Source organism: Calliphora vicina, chromosome 3 (assembly GCF_958450345.1).
Source record: "Calliphora vicina chromosome 3, idCalVici1.1, whole genome shotgun sequence".
In the NCBI taxonomy this organism is placed as follows: Eukaryota; Metazoa; Arthropoda; class Insecta; order Diptera; family Calliphoridae; genus Calliphora; species Calliphora vicina.
The window spans coordinates 23,007,125-23,033,175 of record NC_088782.1 but is presented as its reverse complement, the minus strand read 5'-3'; the positions used below and the strand labels follow the sequence as shown (position 1 = coordinate 23,033,175).

Genomic DNA, 26,051 nt, shown 5'->3' with positions numbered 1-26,051 from the left:
GGATGTACGTTTAATGGTAGTAATTTCCGCCTGAAGAGCAGTACAGAAGTTAGGTAGCCTAAAGTAGTATTTTATCCCAAAGTTTTCAATATAGAAACTTCCACCGACACTATTTCCCCTATTAGAGCCATCAGTGTATATCCGTATGACATCAGCAGGGGGAAGAGTCCGCGCTGCCATAAATCCCTGTTCGGGATCATAATATGGAAATGCCTATCGAAAAAAGGTTTTGCGATGCAGTAGTCAAGCCAAATGGCTTAGCGGGTTTATTTTTAAGAAAATTTTGTAATTATAAATTTGATACAAATAAAAATAAAACAAATTACCATGAATGTGTCCATAGTAATTCAGTACCTTAGAGAGTCCAAGGGTACCAGTCCACGAACAACCAGCATTTAGTCTCGCAGCAGAGTTGAGAGCCATTTGTATCACCATCAAATCCACTGGTAACCAGTTGAGAATAGTAAAAAGTGCCTTAGAGGAAGTAGACCTTATAGCGCCTGTAATCAGTATCGCGAGAGTTCTTAGAACTCGTTCAACGGACTTTCGGTGAGTAGCATTATCCAAGGCCCAGAGACCTGCGCCGAACGGCTGTAAGCCGGCTGAGCCGAGCCGCCGATAAATTTTCAAAGCCGCCGCCGCCGTATTTTTTTCGACTTAAGTCGGCTTGAAAATAGCCGGCGTTTTTGATAAAAGTTCCTTAGTAATTTCATAAAATTTTCAGAATTTCACTTTTTTCAAATTTCAAATTTTTAATTATTTAGAATTTTAGTAGTTATTCTTTAGTCGGCTGACAGCCGGCTAGCCGCCGCCGCCGACCTTTTTTGGAGTCAGCCGCCGCCGCCGTGAAATTTAGTCGGCGCAGGCCTTGGCAAGGCCTGCCACCACACCAATACTTCATAGAAGAAGATGGGTTTAACAACTGCTTTGAAGATCCAATTGATACCTTTCGGAATGCACATGTAACAAGTTTACCAAAAAAACCTAGAGTCGCTGTACCAGAACAGCAAAATATATGAATTTATAATCGACTACACTTGAATTAACTTAAAACTCTGCAGACCGGGCTTGCAAATATGCAAGACCTCAACAGTTGAGTGTTTATTTAAGCAGTTATATAATGAGGACTAGAAAATTTAAGAATACATTTTTTTGACAACTAAGGAAAATATTTGTCTTATTTTTTATTTCTTCAACATTCCTACAATTAATGCTTCTTCTTACTATAGTATTAAAGTACCCTTGTAAACCTTGCAAATGCAATAAGTTTTTAAAAATGGTACAGCAAAATATATGTACTGTTATTTACTACTCTTGAACTAATTTAAAACATTGCAAATATGCAAGACCACAACAGTTGAGTGCTTTGAATTCTCCCGGCTCGGGTGTTATTTAAAATCGAGACAATCGGCTGAGATATAAGGAAAAAACCTGGACAACCTAGATTTTTGACCTAATACTAAGACAATATGGATATCCAACAATAGATATTTCAAAGACCTTTGCAACAGTGTATAAAAGATCAAAGTAAGTCGGGCCTACAATGGGTCAAAATCGGGGCAAAAAATTTTACCTCAAATTTTTTTCACCGCAACAAAAAAAATTTTGTTTTAATTAAAAAAAAATATATTGCAAAACAAATACAATTTTTTTTGAAATTGTGTTTACCTAAAAATTTTTTTAATTTATTTGGTGAATTTTATATAAGATTCGATAGTTTTGCCATGGGCAATGAAATTAAGATCAATTTATATATAAATTCTTCAGGATTTAAAGAACCGTAATACAACTCAGCCCTCAATAGCCCATTTTATCTAATTTACTTTTAATTTATTATTTATATTTTTTGATTTTTTATTTCATAATTTATAATTTTTTCTTTTTTAATTGAAACCCCAAACACTTAAACCTAAAAGCTGGTACATCGTGGTCTGCTAAACACTCGGATTTTGATCAACGTTTAATAATCGATTTGGGCAATGTTAAAAATGTTACACACATTGCTCTGCAGGGAAGACCGCACAGCAATGAATTTGTTACCGAGTACGCCATCAGTTATGGTATAACAGATTTAGAATTTGCCGATTATAAAGAACCGGGCGGCAATATAAAGGTAAAAACGGCAACAAAAACTATAACAAATTAAGAAAACTATTGAAACAAAACAAGGATAAGGGATTCTAAAAACAAACAAACTAATTGTTACTAATAAAACGGACTTAACCTAACTAATATGTAAATAATTTAAAATTTTTTTTGTTAAAGCACTTTGATTTTTTATTTAGTGTAATTATGCTTCTAGTTGTTGGAATGTTATATTTTTATTTTTTATTTTCAAATTCATTATTCCATTTAATATAACTAACCTTCTTTCATATCTTAATATTTAACTAACTTTTTTTTAATAAACTAATTGTGTACTAAAAACATTAAGGTAATTCGGCATGGACTCCCGTTGAAAATACTTACAATCACTTCTTAACTATTGATTTGGGCTATAAAAGCACTACACGTAAAATAGCCACTATGGGACGGCCATTAACTAATGAATATGTTACTGAATATATTGTACAATATTCAGATGATGGTGAATATTGGCGTTCCTATGTTAATCCATCTAGTGAGCCACAGGTAATTATTATTATGTTACAATGATTTTTTTGTTTTCTTTTGTTATGTTTGGGTTTTGTCCACGTTCTTTTTAAAATTCAAATTTTTGTATTTGTCCTAAGGTTTCTAATTTCCCGAACCTTTTTATTCCCAGGAAATTTTTTAATAATCTATCTTCTATATATATAAAAATGGATGTTTGTATGTGTGTATGTATGTATGTATGTATGTATGTATGTATGTATGTATGTATGTATGTATGTATGTATGTATGTATGTATGTATGTATGTATGTATGTATGTATGTATGTATGTATGTATGTATGTATGTATGTATGTATGTATGTATGTATGTATGTATGTATGTTCCGAATGAACTCAAAAACGGCTGGACCGATTTTGATGAAATTTTCAGGGAATCTTCAGAATAGTCTAGCGGGTAACACTGTAAGGTCAGATTTTTGATTTTCGGTCTGTGGGCGGAGGGGCGTGGCATTATCAAATTTTTACATTATACCGCTAATGCCATCTATATATATAAAAAACGGCTCCACCGATTTTGATGAAATTTTCAGGGAATCTTCAGAATATCCCAGCGGGTAACACTGTATAGTCAGATTTTTGATATTCGGTCTGTGGGCGGAGGGGTGTGTAAAAATCTAATTTTTACATTATACCGCTAATGCCCTATATTTCATAAAAATGGATGTGTGTATATATGTTCCGTATGGACTCAAAAATGGCTGGACCTATTTTGATGATATTTTCACGGTGTCTTCAGAAAAGCCTATTAGGTAACAGTGTAAAGTCAGATTTTAATTTTCTGTCTGTAATAAACAATTTGGTTTGCTTATAGGGTCATGAATAAGATATTTCCATACTGAATTTTTGAATTCATTAGAACCAGCCGAAATGCGACTACATGTATTAACATTGAAGGTTGATTCACCGACACTGTATATTAAAATCGAGATTGATATGCAATATAAAACAGATGTTTTCTAAAGGCCAGCAACGCGGACCGGGTTCAGCTAGTATAAAATAAAACCTAAAACCATTAAAGTTTTCGAATAAGTAGTCTTCAAAGACTTGCCTGAGATTTTATACCCTTCACCTTCGTGAGAAGGATATACATATATAAGTTTGTCATTCCGTTTGTAATTTCCACAATATAATTTTCAGATCCTATAAAGCATAGTTCCTCGCTAGTATTGTCCAGAATACGAAGATTTTCGTCAATTTACACGTACACAACCCGAATGTAAACAATAGAGAGTAAAAATACAAATATTTCAATCAGTTGCTTGATGTTGTTGCGGATATTTTATTGTTTACCCATACATGCACACAAATTTAATGCCTCTATTTGCGGGACTATGCTATAAAGTATTCTGGATCCTTATAGATAGCGGAACCGATTAAGTCATGTCCGTGTCTGTCTGTTGAAATCAATTTTCTGAAGACCCCAGATATCTTCGGGATCCAAATCTTAAATAATTCAGTCAGACATGCTTTCGAGAAGTTTCCTATTTAAAATCAGCAAAATCGGTCCACAAATGGCTGAGATATGAGGAAAAAACCAGGTCAATCTCGATTTTTTACCTATTTTTGACCTATATCTGGATTACTAAGTCATTAATATAAACAATATGGATATCTAATGATATATATTTCAAAGACCTTTGCAATGACGTATATAAGACCATAGTAAGTTGGACCTACAATGGGTCAAAATCGGAAAAAATATTTTTTTACCCGAATTTTTTTTCACAAAAAAAAAATAAAAAACAAAATATTTTTTTTAAATTTAAAAAAATTAAAAAAAAAAAAAAAAAATTTTAAATAACAATTCGAAAACATTTTTTTTTTAAAAAAATTAAAAATACAACTTTGGAAAAAAAATACATTTTGTTTACCTAAAAATATTTAAAATTATTTTTTTGGAGTATAATTTGGTGAAGGGTATATAAGATTCGGCACAGAAGAATATTCATGTTCTGTTTGTGTCGGTTTGACCGATCTTTTCAAACTCAAAGTTTTAATCGGTCAAAATTCTTAAAATTCTATTGTTTTTTTTAACGACTTAACATGCACAATACGTTTCGTAAACATCAAAATGTTTATACACAAATTTAAACCAGTATTATTGTTATTATTTTCCCTAAATATGGATTTAAATAAATATTTTTTCAATTTTACTCACACGAACGAAACTGTTTCAGTTGTTATAACCGAATTTGTAGCTAATCGAATTAATGACCTCTTAATGAACCAATTTTTCGATCAAGAAATGAATCAAGCCAATATCGAATACTCTATTCCAAAGTGAAGCGTATTTCAGAGAGAGCGTTGTGCATCGATCGAAACAATTAGTAGTCGGACGGTGCACGTTCTGGACTATAAACTTTCCAACCACTTCATTCTAAATAATTTTTTAAAAGGTATTGCAACATGTCTGGCTGTTTTTTCGGCCAAAGCTCGCACCAAACGTATCAGTTGCGTTCGGTACAGATTCTTGTGATGGTCTGGTCTGATCTCAGCAGCTAATAATATATAGGACCCTTTCGCTCCCACCAAATACAGATAATTACCTTAGCGCCATGGATATTTGGCTGTGGTGTCGATTCGGCTGGTTGGCCGGGCTTCACCTAGAGATGCTAATGGGGACTGATTTTTGAAAATCCCTGGGATCGGGATTTGGTAAAGAATCCCGAAATCCCGACATCCCGAAAGAAACGTAATTATGTCTTTACAATTGAAAGTAAATTTTTTATTTAGCTATTCATTTTTATTAAACACTAAAAAGCATACTATTGCATCTATGGTTTTGTCTGCCATTCTGGAACATATGCTGCTGTCGAAAAACATCTTTCGTATTGGCAAAACGGTTTGCAAATACTTATAACAAATCTGCAAGTATTTTCCTCTTGTTCCTTCAGAAATAAAGTGATCTTTTTCTTTTGCAAATTGCAAATCTACATTATAACTTGGTTTCGTTATTGTTATTTGGGTTTTTTACATCTATCTATATACATTAGAGTGACAATCAGTTGTATGGAAAAAATTTTTTGTTAAAATTTTGAAGAGTGCCGGGTGGAATATTGTGACACTAGGCCTAAATGTTAAGTGCTGAAAATTTGAGCCAAATCGGGCAACGATTTCTGGACGCGCATCGAGGTCAAAGTTCAGATATATGCAAAATTTTACTGTTAATATGGAATAAATAGGTGAAACTCGTTAACTTTCTGAATTGTTTTCTAGAAATGTGTAGATTTATTTATATTAATGAATATTACATTAAAAAAAAATTTTGGAAATTAACCCTGTATCTCCTTTGGTTCAAAATGACCCATAAACTGTATTATCGCCAAAATTAGAGAAAAATGCAAATTTTTCAGTTTTTGAAAAAATTTTGCTACTAAATAAATACTTTTGCAATTGAATGCAAAAGAATCGAAATATGTACGTAATTATCGTTGTAATGAGATATAAATGACAAAATTTGATTAAAAATTTTTAAAGTTATTACAAATTCGCCAGACCATTAACGTGTTTCAGGCCACTTGAACAAAAAATTTAGGAAAAAAATTAAGATATTTCGAGAAAAATTAAAATAAAAGCTAATTTTTACTTAAAATATGTCCATATTTACTTGTATATGAGTTTTTGTCCTCGTAGGATACCGTTAACCTATTCGCAGGTATGACCAAAAAAATTAAATTTTTTTAACGGCAGTTTCAAAACTCCAATTTCAAATTTTTAAAAATTTTGTTAAACAAATTTCAGATTTTTTCGATCATCACATTGGGGTTTATTGAGATCAAAATAGGGAATAAAAATATGAAAAAATTATGTCAATACCTCTTACAGTTTTTCCGTACCTGCGAAAAAAATTTTTCAATATTTGAAATTTCTAATGAAAAGATAGCTAAATGTTATATATTTTTGGGCCGATTTTAATGCAACTTAAGGAAAATATAACATAAAGTCCAGAATTTAAAATAAAAGCACAAAAATGGAAATTAACCCTTAGCAGCACTTTTGCTCCAAATTACCCTCAACTTTTAAAATCACGAAAAACACAACCATTTTGACCCCAAGTCCTCTTAAAGGTTAAAATCCGTTTCTGCACTGTTGTTGTAAATGCTAGACACCAATATATATTTTCCTCAAGTTTCATGAAAATCGGCCCAAAAATATATAACATTTCGCTATCTTTTCATTAGAAATTCCAAATATTGAAAAATTTGACCTTTGACCTTCACGATTCAAAGGTTATCGTTTTCCGATTTTGGTAAAACTTTCAGAACATATTTAAAATTACAAGGACTATAATATTATGAATAGGTTTTACTTAAAATTTATAACAGTAAGGAAATTGGACTCATTCGCCTAAATATGGACAAAAAATTCGTTTTTCTCGAAAATCGCAAAATTTTTATCGCAGGTACGGAAAAACTATAAGAGGTATTGACATACTTTTTCCACATTTTTATTCCCTATTATGTTGTCAATAAATCCCCATGTGATGATACAAAAATTCTCAAATTTGTTTAACAAAATTTTTAAAAATTTTAAAATGGAGTTTTGAAACAGCCGTTAAAAAAATTATTTTTTTTGGCCATACCTGCGAATAGGTTAACGGTATCCTACGAAGACAAAAACTCATATACAAGTAAATATGGACATATTTTAAGTAAAAATTAGCTTTTATTTTAATTTTTCTCGAAATATCTTAATTTTTTTCCTAAATTTTTTGTTCAAGTGGCCTGAAACACGTTAATGGTCTGGCGAATTTGTAATAACTTTAAAATTTTTTAATCAAATTTTGTCATTTATATCTCATTACAACGATAATTACGTACATATTTCGATTCTTTTGCATTCAATTGCAAAAGTATTTATTTAGTAGCAAAATTTTTTCAAAAACTGAAAAATTTGCATTTTTCTCTAATTTTGGCGATAATACAGTTTTTGGGTCATTTTGAACGAAAGGAGATACAGGGTTAATTTCCAAAATCTTTTTTTAATGTAATATTCATTAATATAAATAAATCTACACATTTCTAGAAAACAATTCAGAAAGTTAACGAGTTTCACCTATTTATTCCATATTAACAGTAAAATTTTGCATATATCAGTACTTTGACCTCGATGCGCGTCCAGAAATCGTTGCCCGATTTGGCTCAAATTTTCAGCACTTAACATTTAGGCCTAGTGTCACAATATTCCACCCGGCACTCTTTGAAATCTAAAAAAAAAAATCGGCTGTCACTCTAATATACATATATAAAAATGAAATGGTCCATGTATGTAATGGCATCACGTGAGAACGGCTGGAGTGATTTGGCTGATTTTTTTTTATTCGATTCGAAATTTTCAGGAAATGGTTTGTAACGAAAAAAAAATTCAAAAATTCCGGGTAAAACTAGAATTTTTTTGGAGTCCAGTCTACTGTAATAAAAAAAGCTCCCTAAAGTATGCAGTACAAATTTAGATATTTTATTTGCAAATAAATAAGAAAAGCCAGGAGTATGCGGGTTGGAGATACTTAAAAACTAACTTAAAAAGTAAATGCTACCGGGCGAAGCCGGGGCGGTCAACTAGTTTATTAATAATATCTTTTAGCCTTTGAGCAATCCAAATATTTTCATTTTGTTCGAGCTCCTCATCTGAGATAAAATCAATTTCGTTTGAAGAGGATTTAAATTGAGTTTTGTTAGATAACTTACAAAAAAATGTGAAGAATTGATTTTCCAGAGCCCCACTCTAGGAAAACCAAAAAATACCGCTTTCCTTTATTAACTATGTTGTAGCAGGAGTTGAGCTTAACAACTTTGCTGAACATCACTTTGTGATATTCGGGCATGTAGAATTTAAAAATGCATAAAAAGGCACATTTGGAAAATCCCGAAAATCCCGGGATTTAAAATTAAAAAACCCCGGTCTTCGGGGTTTAAGAAATCCCGAAAAACCCGGGATTTTCGTGAACGGGATTCCCTGTTTGGCATCTCTAGCTTCACCTAAGACCTCTTACGCTTCGGGTTATCGTAATGGATCCATTTTTCATCAAGCACCATACAAAATCTCTTTCAAGGTCTCTCAGCATCAAAACGTATGGTACCCAATTTCCTTAGTTTAGGATGAACCCTGCTGCTCGCGAACGTTTTGAAATAGCTGCTTGAATAGCACCTAATGATTTTGTAAGCTCTTGTTGAGTTTTACAACAATCTTAATAAAGTAATGCTTCCAATTCTCGGTCTTCAAACTTTTTTTGCGTAGCCTGGGCGATATTTATCTTCCGTATCAAAATCACCACTTCTAAACCGATCAAAACATTTCTCGCACATTGAAACCTGGAACACATTCACCATAAGCTTTGGTGAACAATCGGTGTGCTTCAGCGGCATATTTCTTAAAATTAAAGAAGTAAAGCAAAACTTCCTGTGACGCAATTCGAAATTTTCGAAGGAAAAAAAAATAAAACTTAAACTATAATGTTCAATAACTAAATAAGAATTCAAGTCAAATTCATCCTAAGTAAGTTAGTCGTCATAATTATAAAAGGTAAAATATTTATTTGTTTCTTTTTTTTGGTTGTGGTCTAACTAATGTCCTTATTGTGTGTTTAAACTTATTTTAATTCAATGTTTTTGTGTCTCATATCAATTTTGCATCAAAATTTATAAAAATTTTTCCTATTTTATAAAAAAAAAAAAACAGATGTTCAAAGGCAACTCCGATGGCAATTCCATACACTACAATGTTTTTGAAGTACCAATTATAGCACAATGGATACGTATAAATCCCACACGTTGGCACGATAGAATTTCTATGCGTGTTGAACTTTATGGTTGTGAATATGGTAAAAATTTAAAACAAATTAATGCTAAATCAAATGAATAATTCTTTATTTTTATTTATTTTTTATTCAGTTGCTGAAAATCTGTACTTTAATGGCACCGGCTTGGTGCGTTACAATTTGTTGCAAGAGCCCATTGCTTCGACCCGTGAATCCATACGTTTTCGCTTTAAAACGGCTAATGCCAATGGCATACTAATGTACTCGCGTGGCACCCAGGGAGATTACTTTGCCCTGCAATTGATGGAGAATAAAATGGTGTTGAATTTGGATTTGGGTGGTGGTATTATGACTTCGCTGTCGGTGGGCAGTTTATTAGACGATAATGTTTGGCACGATGTAGTCATATCACGTAATCGTCGCGACATTATATTCTCAGTAGATCGTGTTATAGTACGTGGCCGCATTAAGGGTGAATTTAGTCGTTTGAATCTTAATCGCGAACTGTTGCTGGGCGGTGTGCCCAATGTTCAGGAAGGCATATTTGTTACACAAAACTTTACCGGCTGCATGGAGAACATATTCTTCAATTCCACCAATTTCATTAGAGATATGAAAGATAATTACGAAAGAGGTGATACTTATCGTTACAACAAAGTTAATACCGTGTATGCCTGTCCTTCACCACCCATCTATCCGGTTACCTTTACTACACGCGGTTCATTTGTGCGTCTAAAGGGCTATGAGGCTCAAAAGTCACTCAATATTTCGTTCTATTTCCGCACCTACGAAGACAAGGGCATGATGTTGCATCATGAATTTGCTTCTGGCGGTTATGTGCGCGTTTTCCTAGACTTTGGCAAAGTAAAGGTGGATTTGAAGTTATCTGATAAGCCTCGTATTATTTTGGACAACTACGATGATCAATTCAATGATGGCAAATGGCATTCGTTTGTCTTGACCATACAGCGCAATCGTCTAGTCATCGATATCGATCAACGTCCCATGGCCACCACCAAAAATATACAAATATCTACGGGTCGCCTGTACTACATAGCTGGAGGTATTGAGAAGAGCAATGGTTTTGTGGGTTGCATGCGTTTGATTTTGGTTGATGGTAATTACAAACTACCCAAAGATTGGGTACAGGGCGAAGAAGTGTGCTGTGGTGATGAAGTTGTTGTGGATGCCTGCCAGATGATTGATCGCTGTAATCCCAATCCTTGTCAGCATAGCGGAGTTTGTCATCAAAACTCTATGGAATTCTTTTGTGAATGTAGTCACACTGGTTATGCAGGAGCTGTTTGTCATACATGTAGGTTTTCTTTTGTGCATTTAATGGAAGTCTTTATTTAATCGAGTTTTTGTTTTAAATTTTAGCCAATAATCCTTTGTCCTGTACTGCTTATAAAAATGCCCAAAGTGTTAAACCTCGCGTTAGCATAAATATTGATGTAGATGGCAGTGGACCATTGACCCCATTCCCGGTTACTTGTGAATATTACAGTAAGTAATTGGTTTGAATAACATTTCTAGCAAGTGAGAGATGTCTTGTAAATTTCATGCAAATGAGAGATTTCTTTAATAAATTTCGAGCTAGCGAGAGATATTTCTTTTCGAAAATTTCGAGCAAGCAAGAGATATTTCTTTAGAATATTTCAAGCTAGCAAGAGATATTTCTTTAGAATATTTCAAGCTAGCTTGTGATATTTCTTTAGAAAATTTCTAGTTAGCGATAGATATTTCTTTACAATATTCCGAGTTAGCGATACATATTTCTTTACAATATTTCGAGCTAGCGAGAGATATTTCTTCAGAATATTTCGAGCTAGCGAGAGATATTTCTTTAGAATATTTCGAGCTAGCGAGAGATATTTCTTTTGAATATTTTCGAGCTAGCGAGAGATATTTCTTTTGAATATTTCGAGCTAGCGAGAGATATTTCTTTAGAATATTTCGAGCTAGCGGGAGATTTCTTTAGTAAATTTCCAGAGCTAGAGATTTATTTTGAAAATAATATAAAATATTTATTATTATTCCAGCTGACGGACGCGTTATTACAACATTGGGCCATAGCCAAGAACATACCACAACTGTAGATGGATTCCAAGAACCCGGCTCTTTCGAACAGAACATTCTCTATGATGCCGATTTGCAACAAATCGAAGCTCTATTAAATCGTTCTCATACCTGTTGGCAAAGATTAAGCTATTCATGCAGATCTTCTAGACTTTTTAATTCACCTTGTAAGTTTTTAACATCTACATCCAGTGTAGTTCTAGAAAGTAAAAAACAAAACATTTCAAAATAATTTTCTAGCTGAACCCGGCAATTTCCGTCCGTTCTCTTGGTGGGTCTCACGTCACAATCAACCTATGGACTATTGGGCTGGCGCTTTGCCCGGCTCACGTAAATGTGAATGCGGTATCTTGGGTAAATGTCAGGATCCCACGAAATGGTGTAATTGCGATTCAAACAGTTTAGAATGGATGGAAGATGGTGGTGATATCAAAGAGAAAGAATATTTGCCAGTGAGAGCAGTTAAATTTGGTGACACCGGTACTCCATTGGATGAGAAACAGGGACGTTATACATTGGGACCTTTACGTTGCGAAGGTGATGATTTGTTTAGCAATGAAGTAACCTTCCGCATAGCAGATGCCACCATAAATTTGCCACCCTTCGATATGGGTCACTCGGGTGATGTTTATTTGGAATTCAAAACCACCATAGAGAGTGCTGTGTTATTCCATGCTACCGGTCCTACGGATTACATTAAATTGTCTATTATTGGTGGCAATAAGTTGCAGTTCCAATATCAAGCCGGCAGTGGGCCCTTGGGTGTGAATGTGCATACCAGTTATCATTTGAATGACAACAAATGGCATACAGTTAGTGTGGAACGTAATAGGTAAATTATATTAAATGTTTTTATACGTGGAAATGGTATATTTAATTAATTTTTATTATAACTTACAGAAAAGAAGCCCGCTTAGTGGTGGATGGCTCTATTAAAGCCGAGGTAAGAGAACCACCAGGTCCGGTTAGAGCTTTACATTTGACTTCTGATTTGGTAATTGGTGCCACCACTGAATATCGTGATGGTTATGTTGGTTGCATACGTGCCTTATTACTAAATGGCAAAATGGTGGATTTGAAACAATATGCCCAGCGAGGTCTCTATGGCATTTCTTCCGGCTGTGTGGGTCGTTGTGAGTCTAGTCCTTGTTTGAATAATGGTACTTGTACAGAGGGTTATGACAGTTATTCTTGTGATTGTCGCTGGAGTGCATTTAAGGGACCCATATGTGCAGATGGTAAATTATTTGAAGATTTGTTTCGTTAAATAGCTTCAAAAACTGAATATTTATTTAATTTTTTTTTCAATATTAGAAATTGGTGTCAATTTACGCAGTAGCTCTATGATACGTTATGAATTTGAGGGCTCTTTCCGTTCTTCAATAGCAGAAAATATACGTGTTGGTTTCACCACAACCATACCTAAGGGTTTCCTCTTGGGCTTCTTCTCCAATTTGACCGGAGAATATTTGACCATACAAATTTCCAATTCAGGTAAGATTCAATGCAAATAATTTTCTGTATTTAATTATATAACTAACCTAATTTATTTTAATTCTAGGACATTTGCGCTGTGTTTTCGATTTTGGCTTTGAACGCCAGGAGATAATATTCCCCAAAAAACACTTTGGTCTGGGCCAATACCATGATCTGCGCTTTTCACGTAAAAATAGTGGTTCCACCGTTGTCCTGCAGGTGGACAATTACGAACCTGTCGAATATCATTTCGATATTAAGGCTTCTGCCGATGCTCAATTTAATAATATTCAATACATGTATATTGGTAAAAATGAATCGATGACTGATGGCTTTGTGGGCTGTGTATCGCGTGTACAGTTCGATGATATCTATCCATTGAAATTGATGTTCCAGCAAAATCCTCCACAAAATGTTAAATCATTGGGCAGTAAGTTTTTAAATCATTTTTAATATTTGAAGGATTTTATATTTATGACATATTTTTTTTTGTAGCTCAATTAACCGAAGATTTCTGTGGTGTTGAACCTGTTACCCATCCACCCACTGAGGTTGAGACCAGACCGCCTCCACTCATTGACGAAGAGAAATTGCGCAAGGCATATAATGAAGTCGATTCAGTATTATTGGGATGTAAGTTAATATGACAAGCTTCTTAGAAAATACAAGCTTAACAACGAACAATAGAGAGATTTCTTTAGTGAATTTCAAGTTAGCGAGATAGTTTTCTTTAGTGAATTTCAAGCTAGCAAGAGTTTCTATAAGAAAATTACAAAGTAGCAAGAGAGAGTTTTCTTTAGTGAATTTCAAGCTAGCAAGAGTTTCTATAAGAAAATTACAAAGTAGCAAGAGAGAGTTTTCTTTAGTAAATTTCGAGCTGGTGGAAACGAGAGATTTCTTTAATAAATGTCGAGCTAGAGGAAGCGAGAGATTTCTTTAGAAATGTTCGAGCTGGTGTAAGCGAGAGATTTCTTTAATAAATTTCAAGCTAGCGAGAGAGATTTCATTAGTAAATTTCGAGCTGGCAGAAGCGAGAAATTTCTTTAGTTAACTTCAAGCTGACGGAAGCGAGAGATTTCTTTAGTTAATTTTGAGCTGGCGGAAGCGAGAGATTTCTTTAGTAAATTTCGAGCTGGCGGAAGCGAGAGATTTCTTTAGTTAATTTCGAGCTAGAGGATGCGAGAGATTTCTTTAGAAAATTTCGAGCTGGTGGAGGCGAGAGATTTCTTTAGTAAATTTCGAGCTGGTGGAGGCGAGAGATTTCTTTAGTAAATTTCGAGCTGGTGGAGGCGAGAGATTTCTTTAGTAAATTTCGAGCTAGCGTGCGAGAGATTTCTTTAGTAAATTTCGAGCTAGCGTGCGAGAGATTTCTTTAATAAATTTCAAGCTAGGGAGAGAGATTTCTTTAATAAATTTCAAGCTAGCGAGAAAGATTTCATTAGTAAATTTCGAGCTTGCAGAGATTTCTTTAGTAAATTTCGAGCTGGTGGAGGCGAGAGATTTCTTTAGTAAATTTCGAGCTGGTGGAGGCGAGAGATTTCTTTAGTAAATTTAGTAAAATTCGATTTGGCGGAAGCGAGCGATTTCTTTAGTAAATGTCGAGCTAAAGGAAGTGAGAAATTTCATTAGTAAATTTCGAGCTGGTGGAAGCGAGAGATGTCGAGATGGAGCTAGCAACATAATTTGATTTAGTAAATTTCAAGATGAAGCTAGCAACAGTAGTAAACTTCAAGCTAGCGTGAGAATTTTCTTTAGTAAACTTCGCTCTTACGCCAAAACATATCTTTCTTACTAAACATTTGTTTTACAATCAGCCTTCATATTTTTTTGTAATTTTCTGTTTCAGGTCTTCTAGTCATACTTTTCCTATTATTGTGCTTGATGATCTTCTTGATTGGTCGCTATTTGCACCGACACAAAGGTGATTATCTAACACATGAGGATCACGGAGCCGACGGAGCTGACGATCCCGATGATGCTGTAGTACATTCAACAACCGGCCATCAAGTAACCAAACGAAAAGAATGGTTCATATAGTTTGGAATGTCTCCAGTAGGCGAGTGGTCAACACGATAATAAACTTAAGCCGAAGTTAAGCAATGAAAGAACGAGCAACAACACAGCAACAACCGCAACCATTTTAAAAACGAACACGACATAAGACGACTTGAAACAGAACAAACAGAAAGACTTTTTTTCAACAACAACTATTTAATTCGAAGCGTAAAGAATAACTAAAAAACCAAAAAAACAAAATGAAAATTAAAATTAAAAGCTGGCCTTAAAACTTTAAAAATGAAAAAAAACTTAAACAAAAATAGAGCTGAAATGCGTTTTTTGCATATTCATCCATAAGTTACTGCCGATTTATTTTGCGCATAATTTACAAGAAAAAAAACAAACAAAAAAATGGTTTAAATTCTGTTTAGTGTAGCAGCTATTTTCTGAAAATTTCTTTTATTTTATTTATTTTTTTTTACCAATTTAGGTTTTGTTAGAAATAATCTTCATTATGCTGAACGTTCTTTTTTTAATTATTGGTTTATATTTTTTTATTATTATTAATTTCTTTACATTGTCACAATAGAGGAAGAACCATTTTATTCTAATCTAATTTACTTACTTATGATTTTCTTTATGCCGTCCATTATTTTGTACTTTTTAGTTGGTAATTTCTATAATTATAATTTGCTTTTAAGTTTTTATATTATACAAATTATGCAATACATACAAATTGTTTTATTTTATTTTTTAAAAAAACATCATTACATATTTATCTTTAAGTTATACTTTTTTTTTGTTTAAAATGTGTTTTATTTAAACCTAACATCTAAAAAGTCTTAACGAATCTAATCGAAAATCTAATTGTAATAATTATTAATTTACAATTCTATTTGTATACACGTTTCTTTTTCTTTTTTTTTCTCTCACACAATTTGTTTATTATAAACCAGCTATATAACTATTGCATTTAATTTAATTAAAGTTTTTTTTTTTTTTTTTTAAAAAAATAGTAATATAACTAAAAGAACAGGAAACGTGTTACTACATTCCATTATAATCTAACATACAACATAAAACTGTAATTGTGTTACAACAATAATTTTAATTACATATTTGTCTACTTTTTTTTGTATTCTTTTTTTTTAATGTAGCAATTAGTTTGTTAATTATAAAAATAAAATATAAATTTTAAAATTTTACAAATAAATATAAACAACAACAACAAATATAAATATAAAAAAACTAAACAAATGAATTATTAATTTTTGTATGTGATTATAAGCAAATACAAAAAAAGAAATATATATATAAATATGAATTAATATATTTTATAGATTAAATCCTTTTTTTAACACTTTTGGTTAAGTTGAGTTTTCTTAAAACCACTTTTACAATGGCCAAATAATTTTCTTAAATTTCTTTATCATTCGCTAAATTTTTATTATGCTAAATTTTTTGCTAATTGATTAGCCGCAGAACAAAAGGTACTTTTTTGAAAATTTTGGGAAATTGATTTTTCCTAGAAGATTTCAACCCAAATATAAAAAATATCAAAAAATCAATTTGTAAAAAAATTCAAAAAAGTACCTTTTGTTCTGCGGCTCCTCAATTGATTTATTATCTTAATAAAGGGAATAACTGGCTGAACTGATCATTTCCACATATAAATAATCTTTAGGTATTTTCAGTTTACTTAGGTTTCTGAGAACTGAGTCGTTGACAGGAGAGTTACTCAAAAATACACATTAAAATGTTAGCATATTACTCGGTATTTATAAATTTATCCACTTTTAAAGATTTTTTATTTGCTTCCGCTACATTTTTGGACGCGGTGGTCCATATTTACGTTTAAAATCGTACATGTCATGAGATACATTTCCCGTGTTTTTCAATTCTATTTTTACAAGAGCCCAATACCTTTCTACAGGCCGAAGTTCTGGACAGTTGGGAGGATTTGCCTCCAATGGAACACAATTTACATTATTGTTTTAATACCACTCAAGGTCCTTTTTCCCATAGAGGCACGATGCCATATCGGGCCATAAATATGAAGGTACTCTGTGCTGTTTTAAAAAAGCCGGTTTTGTAGACACTCCATAATATATCAGCCCAATTAAGAATAACAAATCCGCGGAAGTTTTTTCCCTTTTCCCATTTTTATACCCTTCACCTTCGTGAGAAGGGTATATATAAGTTTCTCATTCCGTTTGTAATTTCTACATTTTTCATTTCCGACCCTATAAAGTATATATAATCTGGATCCTTATAGATAGCGGAGTCGATTAAGCCATGTCCGTCTGTCTGTCTGTCCGTCTGTTAGTTAAAATCAATTTTCTGAAGACCCCAGATATCTTCGGGATCCAAATCTTCAATAATTCTGTCAGACATGCTTTCGAGAAGTTTGCTATTTAAAATTTTTTTTGTCAAAAATTTTTTTTCAAAAAAAAAAAAATTTTAAACAAATTTGAAAAAAACTTTTTAAAAAAAAATAAAAAAAAAATTTTGAAAAACAATTAAAAAAAAAAAATTAAATTTTGTTTACCTAAAAATATTTAAAAAAATGTATTTTAAAGTATAATTTGGTGAAGGGTATATAAGATTCGGCACAGCTGAATATAGCTCTCTTACTTGTTAACATTGAATTTGAATAGGAAAAATGTGAAAATGGAAAAAAACTCTCGCGGATTTTATATTCATATTTGGGCAGTATATTTCTGTGTTTATCGGGCCTGCAAATGGCTTGCCGCATAAGAAACTTCTTGGGGAATTTTGTGTGTTTTTTTGTCCGGTATTGTTCTTGAACATTATTTCGTCCATCAGCCACTTAAAAATCTTGACCCGGAAGTTTTGAAAAGAAGCCAGGGGCCGAATTACCGCGATCGAATGAACTATCGTATCGAAAAATGATTTCGATATCGTATAATGTCTGATATATAAAAAACGACGGCCACATCGGCATTAATTCTGTTATGAACGAATTCGCAAAGGAAAGAATTCAATATGTTTGAAGTACTAAGGAATTATGGCTAAATTAATTTCATTTTGATAACTAAATTATTAGTTTTAATTCATTCAAAATTCGATAAACATTTCAGAATACTTTAAATCATAGAGAATTATACATAGAGACGAGACACTACGATTTGTCAAATAGAAATACAACAAAAAATATGTTTGATACAACAACAAAATACATTGACTAGCATGTATTTTGTTGTTGCGAGAGATAGGTTTTTGACAACAGACTTAGGTTTTTGACAATTACGTCTCGTCTCTATGCTTTAAATGTAAAATAATAATAATCACATATTTTATATTTTTTACTATGTATTTCCATTTGAAACACAAGTTAGAGCAAGGTTTGTGAACGATTTAAGAATAAAGTTATTTCCCAATTTGAAAAAAGTTTGAAGGACAATCCGTTAAAACACATTGGATGAAATTCTCTAGTATACAGGCCAGTCTTTTTGGTTCTTCAGAAAAAATAACACGAAAATTTCTTTCGGAATGAAACCACTTTCAGTTTTCAAAGTGAAATTGATATTTCATTGTAACTATATGTTTTTCTAAAATTCTTCTCTTTTCTATTAATATAAAAAAACGCTGTCAAATTAATATCACAAATACAGAATTATTAAATATTTTTTGGAATTAAAAAAAAAAAAACGGAATCTGTTGAACCTAAAACGAAATCGATTGGAATAAAAACTACGGAATTGAAACCATTCCGAACAAAATGTGTGAAAGGCCTGATAGGCCTCATAGTTTACATACTTAGATATATGTTGAGCTTGGACTGATTTCAAGTTAAAAGTTGAATTAATTACAAATTCTACATATTTTGATATGTTGTAATTTCTACATTTTTCATTTCCGACCCTATAAAGTATATATATTCTGGATCCTTATAGATAGCGGAGTCGATTAAGCTCCAGATATCTTCGGGATCCAAATCTTCAATAATTCTGTCAGACATGCTTTCGAGAAGTTTCGATTTTTGACCTATTTTTTATCTATATCTGGATTACTAAGTCATTAATATAGACAATATGGATATCTAATGATAGATATTTCAAAGTCCATTGCAACGATGTAGATAAGGCTATAGTAAGTTGGACCTGCAATGGGTCAAATATTTTTTAACCAGAATTTTTTTTTCATCAAAAACTTTTTTTGTCATACATTTTTTTCCAAAAAATTAAAATAAATTTGTAAAAACTTTTTTTAAAAAAAATTAAAAAACTTTTTAAAAAAAAAAATTTTTGAAAAATAATTTAAAAAAAATTAAATTTTGTTTACCTAAAAATATTTAAAAAAAATTATTTTAAACTATAATTTGGTGAAGGGTATATAAGATTCGGCACAGCCGAATATAGCTCTCTTACTTGATTTTTTTAAATTTTATTCTTCCGATACCTTTTATCAAATAAAAATTAATTCAGTTGCTAATATTCAAATTCTATAGATACTTATGTATATTGACAGTGAATATCTGTGAAATGTATTTTATTATTTTCTATAAAACTTATTTGATAATTTTATAAATAGTATTAAGTATTTTTAGTATTTAATAAGAAGTTAATATGTATGTAAACAAATATAAACAAATAAAGAGAACAATAAATTTTAATACAAAATAAATTTAGTTATCATTTCAAAAATAAATAATCGAAAATACAATGACTCCATGAGTGACAAAACAATGGAAACTTTTTTTGAAAACCTCTATTAATCGAAATTCCAATAGTTCCAACTTACAATGCATTGCATGAGTAGAGGTCAATCCCTGAGTGCTGGTCCAAGAAAAAAAAATTTTAAAAATGTGTGTAAATAATATAATAGCAAAAAAACCATTACCTTAATAAATAATCCAAATTAGCGTTACCTTTTAATCGTTTCGAATCGTTGACTTTCAATAAAATTCATTTATTTTTTAATATTAAAATTGAGTTTTTGTGATAATTACGGCTCACCATTCGTCTTGACAGGATAACGATATGTTGACGTAGCGAATTGTCTCGTATGGATATTAACATAACATTGACAAGAAAAATTTATTTGAGCGCATAAAATTGTTCGCTGAGTGAAAAAAATTATGGTTAGTCTAGACAAGTGTTGTTCTCACATTTTTTTTCACTTATGACATACTCATTACTTACCTACTTACCATTTGGCTTTTTTTATTGTATATCATTCAAACATAAATAAAACAAATATTTTATATATTTTTTTCTTAATTAATTTTTGATTTATTTGATTTGTTATCTAAACTATTACAATTCACATACTCGTACTCTCATACTCATGAAATAACATCACTAAATAGTACTTATTAATTGCTAATCAAAAAATAAATTTCTTAACATTTATTAAATACATACTACGATTTGTTTTATTTATTTTTGTTTGTTTGTGTCTCAGTTAAATATGTATCTATAAGTTTACTAGCACAATAATTATTTCATATTTCCAATATATTTATGTAAATTTAATTACATTGTCTAGTAATTGGTTTGTAAGTAGTACATTACATTCTATAAAAAAAAACTATTGCAAATAGTCATTCTATAAACGAATTACTACAGTTGCAATCATAAGATTTAGTTTTTAATCTAGAAAAAACTGGTAAATTATTTGAATATCGTAAAAAGCTTGAACATTTTTTGAAAACAGATCTCGAACCGGTCCTTCTTCTGGAAGAAAATACTGTTATACACAAGATTTTCTATAGAAAATACTGTTATACTCAAGATTTTCTATAGAAAATACTGTTATACACACAATTTTCTATAGAAAATATAGTTATACCCAAGATTTTTCATAGAAAATACTGTTATACACAAGATTTTCTATAGAAAATACTGTTATACACAAGATTTTCTATAGTAAATACTGTTATACACAAGATTTTCTATAGAAAATACTGTTATACACAAGATTTTCTATAGAAAATACTGTTATACACAAGATTTTCTATAGAAAATACTGTTATACACAAGATTTTCTATAGAAAATACTGTTATACACAAGATTTTCTGTAGAAAATACTGTTATACAAAAGATTTTCTATAGAAAATACTGTTATACAAAAGATTTTCTATAGAAAATACTGTTATACAAAAGATTTTCTATAGAAAATACTGTTATACAAAAGATTTTCTATAGAAAATACTGTTATACACAAGATTATCTATATAAAATACAAGATTATCTATATAAAATACTGTCATACACAAAATTTTCTATAGAAAATACTATTATAAACAAAATGTTCTATAGAAAATACTGTTATACACAAGATTTTCTATAGAAAATACTGTTATACACAAAATTTTCTATAGAAAATACTATTATACTCAAGATTATCTATATAAAATACAAGATTATCTATATAAAACACAAGATTATCTATATAAAATACTGTCATACACAAGATTTTCTATAGAAAATACTGTTATAAACAAAATGTTCTATAGAAAATACTGTTATACACAAGATTTTCTATAGAAAATACTGTTATACACAAGATTTTCTATAGAAAATACTGTTATACACAAGATTTTCTATAGAAAATACTGTTATACACAAAATTTTCTATAGAAAATACTGTTATAAACAAAATGTTCTATAGAAAATACTGTTATACACAAAATTTTCTATAGAAAATACTGTTATACTCAAGATTATCTATATAAAATACAAGATTATCTATATAAAATACTGTCATACACAAAATTTTCTAAAGAAAATACTGTTATACACAAGATTTTCTATAGAAAATACTGTTATACACAAGATTTTCTATAGAAAATACTGTTATACACAAGATTTTCTGTAGAAAATACTGTTATACAAAAGATTTTCTATAGAAAATACTGTTATACAAAAGATTTTCTATAGAAAATACTGTTATACAAAAGATTTTCTATAGAAAATACTGTTATACAAATGATTTTCTATAGAAAATACTGTTATACACAAGATTATCTATATAAAATACATGATTATCTATATAAAATACTGTCATACACAAAATTTTCTATAGAAAATACTATTATAAACAAAATGTTCTATAGAAAATACTGTTATACACAAGATTTTCTATAGAAAATACTGTTATACACAAAATTTTCTATAGAAAATACTATTATACTCAAGATTATCTATATAAAATACAAGATTATCTATATAAAACACAAGATTATCTATATAAAATACTGTCATACACAAGATTTTCTATAGAAAATACTGTTATAAACAAAATGTTCTATAGAAAATACTGTTATACACAAGATTTTCTATAGAAAATACTGTTATACACAAGATTTTCTATAGAAAATACTGTTATAAACAAAATGTTCTATAGAAAATACTGTTATACACAAAATTTTCTATAGAAAATACTGTTATACTCAAGATTATCTATATAAAATACAAGATTATCTATATAAAATACTGTCATACACAAAATTTTCTAAAGAAAATACTGTTATACACAAGATTTTCTATAGAAAATACTGTTATATACAAGATTTTCTATTGAAAATACAGTTATACAAAAGATTTTTTATAGAAAATACTGTTATATACAAGATTTTCTATTGAAAATACAGTTATACAAAAGATTTTCTATAGAAAATACTGTTATACAAAAGATTTTATATAGAAAATAATCTTATACAAATGATTTTCTATAGAAAATACTGTTATACACACAATTTAAGATATAAGATATTGGTACAAAATACATTTTTTCCACTAAAAAAAGAAATGTCTATCTTTGTGTAAACTTTTCTTACGTTTGCAATTGTAATTCGTTTATTTTTCAATACAAATTTATTTCATACAAATATTTTATAAAAGTTTTCATAAAAATTTGTTATAAATAAAAAAAGGTGGGTTCAAATTATATTTATTAGAAATTTCTTGGTTTTATTTTCACTCTTTTTCAACATTTTATTTATTGTAATAAACACATTATTTGTTTTAATACTTTCTAAGTAAGTTCTAAGGCTAATTTATATTTTATTTTTTTTATATGATATTATTATATTTTTGCTTAAAGTTTTCAACTAATATTTTAGTAATACTAAGTTTATGATTTTGATTATAATTTTTTTAAATAAAAATATTCTACAAATAATAAAAAAATACTACAATTATTAAGTGCTTTATTCAGAAACAGGGACAGAAAATTTATTTGAAAAATTTGTATGTTCTCAAATACATTTGTATTTTTTTTACAAAAATTTGAAAATTTCCGTTTGTGTTTCTGAATTAAGGGATTAAAACACTGGATTAGGAGATCGGTAGTTGTTTTTTGAAATTTAAATTTTATCTTTTCTCTTACAATTTGAGTTTTTTTTAGCCGGCTCTCTAAAGTCACTGCAGTCGCCGTAAATTACAATTCGAGCAATTTTTTTTAAGCCATCTAAAAGTCGATTTGATCGGCTTAGGTCACTGACTAGATCAGTAATTTGAAAAACTTAAAATCTTAAATATGTTTTTCCACATTTTTCTCTAAGTATCCAGTGTTTTGTTAAAACTAGGTTTCTACATTTAAGTCATGGTTTTTAATTTTCGTTTATATGATTTTAAGGAAACAATTTCTAATATTTCCCTAAACCCTTTCTAATGTTTAACATTTATGTATATGTATTTATATCGTTGCTATTTATTATCTAGATTCTAGAACATATAGATGGACACATATTGAAATCTCATAACATGTCTTAAATATTTGTATTATAAAGGTAACGTTTGGCATCTATATATCAATTTCAGTTACAAGATATCAACATGTAACCCCCGATATATAAAAAAATTATTCACAAAATATTTATTTGTTTAAATATTTTTTAAGGGTCTTAATTACATATAAAATTCACATAATTGATATTTATTTATTTGCAAATTTTGAGAGTTCTTCAAAGATCAATTCGTATGATCTTGATCCTAAATAGAGTCCATGTCATTTCGATCAGTGTGATCATCTTGTAATATTGTTTTATAAATTTATTTATATTTTGTTTGTATTGTTTTGTAATTATTGTCTATTTTTTCTTATATAATTTTGATCGTTTTTAAGAAATTTTAAAACAATTAATAAATATTTTGTGAATATTACTGTAATGATATTATATATTCTATAATAATATAAAGCAAAGTTATATTCCAAATGATTTATTTATGCAGAGTTTACACCTGAGACAAGATAATAATACCATTTTTTATTATTAATGCAATATTATTTTATTATCAAGATTAACTGAAGCAAAACTACTTAGTTCCTTGGCAATAGAGACTGGTTTTAGTTCTAACACTTTATATGAAGTCAACCTGACACTTTAATATGGCATTGTCATGAGATAAGTTTAATTGACAGCCTTAAGATATATTTTGACAGGTCTCAAATTGAATCTTAATGAACTTGTTTACTTTTAATTACTAATTATTGTTGCAAGAAAAACTGTAAAATTTCTTCGATAAGTTGTCTACTTTTGAAGGCATTTAAACCAATTACGTAATGTGAGCTTTATCACTAGACAAGATTTGAGACATTTTGTAATACTTTTATTTTCACAAGTCAGGGGATGAGTTGTTTTACAAGGGTATTTTCTCACAAATTTGGCACCAATTCAATTCAAGGCATAGACTACTGAAGACAATTATGGTAGGGCCTTAATAAGTGTAAATCATTTGGAATAACTTTGCATCCTAAGTAATTACTAATATAATTTAATATGTATTTAATATTGATATGCATTAATTGCACTAAGAAATAATTGTATAAATAATATTAAAAATTCTACTTAATATTTAAAATTCATTAAAACTAAACTATAATTGTGCTTTCATATAAAATAAAAAAAACTTAAACAGCAATTAAGGTTTTAAGATTCGTATATAGATTTTATATAAAACCAATCTAGTTATTTTTTTTAATATTATTCGTTTATTTAATTCTTTGTTAAACAAAAATTCGTTAGGTGTTAACATCCATGGATGTTATTTTAACAATAAATTGGAATCATATGATAATATTTTCATTAGTTAATGCATTTAATTTGCAAGTGATTTGTAATATTCGATTTTATTTGAGTTTTCGTTGTTAGATTATTTTGCCTATCAGCGTAAAGTAAAAAATCAATTCCAAGGAAGCAAAAAAAGTAGAATTAAAAGCTGAAGCAACATTTGCTATAGAAAATACTGTTATGCTCTAATTTTTCTAGAGAAAATACAGTTGTGAACAAGATTTTCTATAAATTTTATATACGCAGGATTTTCTATAGAAAACACCGTTACACACAAGATTTTCTACAGAAAATACTGTTATACACAAGATATGTCTATAGAAAATACTGTTATACACAAGATTTTCTATAGAATACTTTCTATTTGCAATCAAAAGTATCCGGTTTATTTAAAGGAAATAAACCAGCGCGCGTTTTGAAAAGGTTAAAACGTAACAATATTTACCACCATTTTCACAATATCTGGTTATTTTTTATCGTGACCATAAACTGACAGTTCTCATACAAAAAAACTGTTAATTGGAGGTTTATCGTTACGAAAAACGATAACCAGATATTGAGAAAATGGGGGTTAATAATATAGTTACACTTAATTCAATTTAACTGAGATAATAATTTTGCAATGTTAACAAAACATGTTTGTTTAACATAAAATGGACTTAGAACATTTGCATACCACATTACAAACAGTTGGGGTATTCACACGGTCTGCTATTAGTCATATTGTCATAATGTCCTAATATATTATAATAGTTGTTGTTGTGTTTTAAACAAAAAAAGTATTATTTTATGACAAAACAATAAACATAGTTCAAATGTCTTATTAGTTTAGAACTTTTTTGTTTGAAACACAACAAAATTTTGATTAAACCATCATAATATATTAGGACATTATGACAATATGACCAAATAGTAGACCGTGTGAATACCCCAACTGTATTTTTATACCCATGAGTGGCAAGGGTATATATAAGTTTGTCATTCCGTTTGTAATTCCTACATTTTTCATTGGCGATTCCATAATGTATATATATTCTGGATCGTTA

The 26,051-nt window shown here is 29.9% G+C and overlaps 1 protein-coding gene across 3 annotated transcripts in view; it reads left to right on the top strand.

The window, feature by feature from the left end:
- The window catches only part of Nrx-IV (neurexin-4), a 37,009-nt gene extending 21,895 nt beyond the window's left edge, over positions 1-15,114 (top strand). Inside the window, exons 1-12 of one of the 3 annotated variants that reach the window (XM_065503016.1) lie at positions 1,978-2,113; positions 2,435-2,631; positions 9,334-9,475; positions 9,546-10,727; positions 10,793-10,918; positions 11,455-11,658; positions 11,732-12,323; positions 12,392-12,729; positions 12,806-12,985; positions 13,053-13,397; positions 13,463-13,600; positions 14,814-15,114. In XM_065503016.1, the coding sequence (XP_065359088.1) occupies positions 2,527-2,631; positions 9,334-9,475; positions 9,546-10,727; positions 10,793-10,918; positions 11,455-11,658; positions 11,732-12,323; positions 12,392-12,729; positions 12,806-12,985; positions 13,053-13,397; positions 13,463-13,600; positions 14,814-15,004 (3,543 nt within the window). In that variant the 5' untranslated portion in view covers positions 1,978-2,113; positions 2,435-2,526 and the 3' untranslated portion in view covers positions 15,005-15,114. Of the gene's footprint in view, positions 1-1,916; positions 2,114-2,434; positions 2,632-9,333; positions 9,476-9,545; positions 10,728-10,792; positions 10,919-11,454; positions 11,659-11,731; positions 12,324-12,391; positions 12,730-12,805; positions 12,986-13,052; positions 13,398-13,462; positions 13,601-14,813 lie in introns of those variants that run through there. The other 2 variants (XM_065503014.1, XM_065503013.1) reach the window with 2 other exon arrangements.
- Positions 15,115-26,051: the final 10,937 nt, after the last annotated feature.